Source organism: Ovis aries, chromosome 1 (genome assembly GCF_016772045.2).
Source record: "Ovis aries strain OAR_USU_Benz2616 breed Rambouillet chromosome 1, ARS-UI_Ramb_v3.0, whole genome shotgun sequence".
In the NCBI taxonomy this organism is placed as follows: Eukaryota; Metazoa; Chordata; class Mammalia; order Artiodactyla; family Bovidae; genus Ovis; species Ovis aries.
In genome coordinates, this window is record NC_056054.1 from 564,034 (window position 1) to 570,033 (window position 6,000).

At 64.5% G+C, this 6,000-nt stretch overlaps 1 protein-coding gene across 4 annotated transcripts in view; it reads left to right on the forward strand.

The window, feature by feature from the left end:
- Positions 1-2,242, forward strand: part of HDLBP (high density lipoprotein binding protein) — a 58,922-nt gene extending 56,680 nt beyond the window's left edge. For all 4 annotated transcript variants that reach the window (XM_042239347.1, XM_027966869.2, XM_042239341.1 and 1 more), the window contains exons 24-28: positions 247-390; positions 960-1,145; positions 1,439-1,555; positions 1,657-1,785; positions 1,875-2,242. In XM_042239347.1, coding sequence (XP_042095281.1) covers positions 247-390; positions 960-1,145; positions 1,439-1,555; positions 1,657-1,785; positions 1,875-1,961 — 663 coding nt within the window. In that variant the 3' untranslated portion in view covers positions 1,962-2,242. The remainder of the gene's footprint in view (positions 1-246; positions 391-959; positions 1,146-1,438; positions 1,556-1,656; positions 1,786-1,874) is intronic.
- Positions 2,243-6,000: the final 3,758 nt, after the last annotated feature.

Below are 6,000 nucleotides of genomic sequence, written 5' to 3' on the forward strand. Positions count from 1 at the left end.
TCAGGAGGTGGAGCCGGGCGGGCTCTGTGCCCTGTCCGCCTGAAGGCCTGTGCTCACAGTAGCGGCGTCCTCAGGCCCTTGGTTTGGTTGCTGGGGGCAGGCCGCAGAGCTCAGCTGCAAAGCCGGGCCTCGTTCTTGGTGCAGAGTGACGCGATGCCCGCGGGCAGAGGATGGAGGGGCGCGGCGGCGATGGTGAGAGCCGGGTTGGAAGCGCTCCTGCCTCACTGCGCCTTGTCTCGTTGGCAGGCTTTACGGAGCTTTAAGCTGAGTGTCACTGTGGACCCTAAATACCACCCCAAGATCATCGGGAGGAAGGGGGCGGTGATCACCCAGATCCGCCTGGAACACGACGTGAACATCCAGTTTCCTGATAAGGACGACGGGAGCCAGGTAGGGGGCCAGGGGCCTGCCCTGCTGTGGCCTGGCGTCTGCTCTCTCCTGGGCAGCTTTCAGTTCCTGCTCCTGTCTAGCACCCGGATGTTCACTGTTGTGCTCGGGTCCTTGGCATTGCGGCATGTCCTCCGGGTTGTAGTATTTTGTCCTGTTCTGAGGGTCAGGGCCTCGAGTTGGAGTTTCTTGTCTCCTCCTTTTTGCTTTGAGTCCCCCCTTCCTCTGCTGGTATTTTCGGGTCTGGCGTCTCAGCGTTTGCTGAGGGTGCGGTGCCAGCCGCAGCGTCTGTGCCTTCTCTCCAGACCTCAGTCTCCAGCGGGAGGGCCTTCCCTGCGCCCTGGCCATCCGGCGTCTGCTCGTCTGTGCCCATACCCTCAGCCCGTGGTGGCGACTGTCCTCGGGGAGGTGGGGGTGCTGCCAGCCTGCTGGGCCGCCAGTCTCCCCGTCAGGCACAGTGTCCGCGCTTGGCCCTCAGCCCGCCGTGAGCAGCTGCTCCTTGTGGCGCCTGCCCCTGGTGCTCGCGGTCAGGTGTCCCTAGGGTGCCTTCTTCTGACCGGATCCTCTCTCAGCCCCAGGACCAAATCACCATCACAGGCTACGAGAAGAACACGGAGGCTGCCCGGGACGCCATCCTGAAGATCGTGGGTGAGCTTGAACAGATGGTTTCTGAGGACGTCCCGCTAGACCACCGCGTTCACGCCCGCATCATCGGTGCCCGTGGCAAAGCCATCCGCAAAATCATGGATGAGTTCAAGGTGAGTCCCCAAGCTGAGCCTGGAGTGCGGCTCGCCCTCAGAGCAGGTGGGGGGATGGGCTGCATACCCCAAACCGTCGGAGAACCGAGGCTCAGGTGGTGAGGTGCTGTGGGCTCACAGCGGGGACTGCTGACACTGCTGGGCAGTGCGTGGCGGGCAGCTCTGTGTCCGGAGGAGCGTGAGCTCTGAACACCAGGCACGCACGGGGCGAGGGGACCCCCACTAGAAGAGGGCCGTTGGCACACGCACAGCGGGGCCCTGGCCCACCCAGGCTCTGTGTGGACTCCTTCCAGGTGGACATCCGCTTCCCGCAGAGTGGGGCACCCGACCCCAACTGCGTGACTGTGACGGGGCTCCCGGAGAACGTGGAGGAAGCCATCGACCACATCCTCAACCTGGAGGAGGAATACGTGAGTCCTGCAGGGGCAGCTGGCCCCAACAGGCCAGGGTGATGGGCCCCCGGGCCGGGGCAGGCTCCCCTGCAGCAGACTGACGCCGCCTGTGCCCACAGCTGGCCGACGTGGTGGACAGCGAGGCGCTCCAACTGTACATGAAGCCCCCTGCCCACGAGGAGTCCAAGGCGCCGTCCAAGGGCTTTGTCGTTCGCGACGCCCCCTGGACTGCCAGCAGCAGCGAGAAGGTGAGGCCTTGCCCCCGGCGTCCCGTGCTCATGCTGTCCCGGGTGCTGCCGTGGGGTGGCAGTCCCTGAAGCCGCGTGCTCCCCCACAGGCTCCCGACATGAGCAGCTCCGAGGAGTTCCCCAGCTTCGGGGCTCAGGTGGCCCCCAAGACCCTCCCGTGGGGCCCCAAGCGATAATGGCCGAGGAGCAGCACCCGCCCCGCGAGGGTCCGTCTCTGACCCGGCGGCCGGACCCTGCGCACGTGTCGATCCCGCCCGCCCTGAGGTCTCCCAGCGAAGCCGGCAGCCCCGGCCCGGCCCTGCGCTCGGCACCTCGTGAACACTAAGGAGGCCGTGGTTCGGAGTCACCCCGCCCGCCGGCCAAGCTCCCGCCTGCCGGGAGAGCCCGCAGCTGCGGCCGCACCTGCTTCCTGTCATGACCTCAGGAAATAAATTTCCTTGACTTTATAAAAGCCAAACGTTTGCCCTCGTCCTTTCCCTCTTCCCTCTCCCCTGCCTGGCGCAGACGCCCTCCTGGAGGACCACCTGCTGCTTCAGCTGCTGGAAAGCCCACTGACCCCGACCCCGGGGTCGGGGGGGAGGCCCCGCGTGCTCACTGGCCCAAGTGAGAGCCCAGGGCCGCCCGAGGACCAGAAGGCCGGTGGGGGGTTGGCTCTCAGACGGCCTGGCCTCCGCGTCGGGCCTCCACCCCAGACCACCCAGCCCCACAGGCAGAGCTGAGGCCGCCGGGCAGGGCTCTGAGGAACGCAGGTGGGGGTGAGGGAGCTGGGTGCCCCGCTCCTCCACTGAGGCCCCCCCTCCCCGCAGCAGGCCTGCTTGTTCTGCACCACCTTCAGCGCCCCCGGCCCCCTCTCCCCACCCCCGGCCCCCCGGCCCACTGGGTTCTGCTGTTCCCTGCGGCCTTGGGGCCACGCCCTCCCCAACCCCTGCAGTCCAGAATGGGGAGCGCACAGGCCGCCCCCAGGCGTCCTCAGACGCGTGTACCAGAGGTAAGCAGTTGGCCCTGGGGTGCAGAGGTTGTCCCAGCCAGCAGAGGACTGGATCCTTCTCAGGAGTCTGGTGGGGTGGTCTGGGCGGCGGCCCCAGGTCTCCGCAGGGCAGGGTACTTGGTGAAGGGGAACGTGGGGCCCTGGGCTGGCTGTCCCCTGGAGGTGATGGGCCACTGAGTTGTCCGGTTCCTGGTCCCCTACCTCCTGGAGAAGCTGACCGTGTCCTCGGGAGAGTCACCACTGCTTAGCCCACCTTCTCCCCCACCCCCACCCCACAGGAGGTTTTTCTCTCAGTTTATTAACTCAGGCTCAGGCATCTTGACTGCGATTCCTGAACAGACCGAGTAGCCTCCCCACTGCAAGTCCCCACTGGCCCACGCGGCCTTGAACATGCCCGTCCGTAGGCGGGGCTGGCGGGCCGTGTGTGCGGCCCCAGACGAGGTGGAGCCGACAGCTGGGGAAGACGGAAGGGTGCCCTCCTGCCTCCTCAGGGGGGCCTGTGCCTGAGAGCCTCTCCGCTGTCCGTAGGGTCTCGAGGCCTCTCGGTCAGCTCCTGCCCGCTGCCGCTCTGACTCCCGGGGAGTCTGCCCACAGCTCCCTGCATCCTTCCTGCAAGGTCCTCTGCCGCCTCCACCCTGCCCTCCCCAAAGGGACCTTTTTAAATTCCCATGAGAGACTTCGCACATGTGCGCTCGTTGCGAACCCCAGCCTTCACTGTGTCTGTGCTGGTGGTGGTTGAAGGTCATGGGGTGACTGCCCCGGCCTGTGCCCTGCGGCCTCCGGGGCTGCAAGCACCTGACGGCCCGGGGCGTGTCTGTCTCCTCTTCGGATGTGTTCCGTGTCACATGTGTCCGTAGCTACCATCCATCCCTTGGCCTTAACTTTGAAATCTGGAGATTATATGCAAACATATGTGAAGGCTCGTGAATATGGACGACACTGGAATTTTATAAATTCTAAAATAAAACCCAAACTGGATACAGTGTGCTGAGACTCGTCTTATCACACGCTGCCGAGCTCAGTCTCAGGGAACCAGGCGTGTGTGGCGTGCTCTGAAGGGTCACTGGGCACCCACAGATGCTTGGTTCGGCCCCCCAGCTGGCACAGGGTTCTCAGCCCTGAATCCACAGCCTCACAGGAGCCAGGGCGCTGGGAGGCGTCACTGGTGGGGGCAGACGGTGACCCGACACCTTCCAGGGCACCAGGGGGCGGGACGAGAGTTTGATGGCAGCCACGCAGGATGGCCCAGTGGTCTTCGTCTGGGGCACCACAGCAGTGCTGCCGGGAAGGCTCATGGTGGTGTGCCCCGTGGAAGAGGCCACACCTGGGGGTCCCGCCCCTGAGGCCAGGGTGTGACCGCTCCGAGCGGGAGAGGAAGGCGGCGCGGGCAGGCCCTGCCAGGCACCGCATCCCACTGACCAGGGCTGTGTCTTTGCATAGACGCTGGTCATGCTGGTGTGCTCACTTCATGCAAGCCCAGGGTTTCTTATGTCTCCATAAGTTTGCTCTTAAAAGTCTGAAACAACAAAGTCAACCAGCTGGGAGGAAACACCTGTGGATCTTGTAACAAGGACACGGTGCGCACAGCCCCACCGCCCACAAGCAGGACGGCTCATTTTCTGGACGGTGGGTGAGCAGGCAGCTGCCCCTCAGTCTCAACCCCCCCCCCGGTCAAGAAATCCTTGGTGCTGCCTGAGGCCCGGATCTGTGGGTTTTATAAAGGCGTCGACTGGCAGTTCTGGGGAGAAGCTTGGCGGACTGCAGTGCATCCAAGCAGTTTAAAAACCACGTGTTCTTTTTGACCGTGCTGTGCACCTCAAGGAGCGCTCCCGAGGGAGTCAAAAGTGGGCACTGTCTCCTGGCGTCTATGCCGCGGGGCTTGCAGCCACAGAGCAGAGGACAGGGAGCAGCCGGCGAGGCTGGGGGTGCTGTGTGGTCGGAGCTCAGAGGAGGCAGACACAGGGCGCTCACAAAGGCGGGTGGTGGGTGACGTCCAGCTGCAGGCACCGTGGAGCTCCCTGCCCTGAAGATGGCCCCATGCAGACAGACGGGAAGGCTCGGAGAAGGAGAGCCGCCAAGTGTCACAGGAGTGAATGTCCTTTCCTCCTCTTGCTTCAAAGTTCAGTCTCCCTCCAAACCTTCCCCATTGAGGCACTCGCCACCCTGAGGCTGCTGCTGGCCCCAGGCTTGTGGGAGCCAGGTGCTGCCACGGGAAGCGCTGAAAGGGCTGCTCGGAGGCTGTGGACAGGCTGGAAGGAAAAGGCACCCGAGCAGTGAGGGGACGGAACTGCAGGGGCCCCAGGGCAGGGTGAGCAGACTCAGCTGTGGCTCAGAACAGACTGGTTTGGGGTTGCCAGCTGGGGTATGTGAAGGGCAGGCCAGACCCCACCTGAACTAAGTAAGAAGCGGCGGGGCTGGCTGGAGAGGGGACACCACCATTTGAGGGGCAGCAGGTACAGGGAGGGCCATATGGAGGACCCCAAGTCCACCAGCTTGACGGGAGATGAGCCTCATCCAGGGCTGATGGGGGCGGACGTGTGAAGCCTGTGGAGGACACCTCCTGTGCCTGCGAGGCCAGGGAGGGGGTAGGAGGGCAGGCGAAGGCGGGGGAGGCCAGTGAAGGGCGGGGGCACAACGTGAGGGGAGGCAGCACCTCAGCTATGGAGCCATCCTGCCCGGGTGAGGGGGGAGGTGAGGCTGGGCTTGGCGGGAGATGGCAGGGAAAGCTGCCCCTGGGCACCACGTGCCCACCTTCCAGGTGCCCCGGCTGGAGACAGCGGGCCATGGGGCCAACCCAAGCCAGGGCCTGGGAGGCAGAGGGGCCGGGACGGGGGGCAGTGGCCTCTGAGGTGGGAAGCCTTTGACAGCATCACCCCCTACCCCTCCTCCATGGCCCTCAGCTGCCTCCTGTGGGGTGAGCTGTGATTCCAGCTCCTGGCAACCTAGGCTCTGGGCCCAGACTCGTCTCTGAGCCCAAGGCTTGGTTCTCTTTTGCTACAGTTGTTCCAAGAAGAGCCTGTTTTCAGGAAAGATCAGAGGAGGATCGTGATTAGGCTCTGACCGTGAATTGGCTCTGACCATGATTAGGCAGAGTGCGGGCAGGGCTGGGGGTGGGGGCTCACCTAGTTCTCAGCCAGCGTCCCCTTGGCGTGGTAGTACTTCCGCTTCACCTGATCGCCACAGATTCAGGGATGTCGGTTTCCACGAGGTCGAGGAGTCACCTGCAG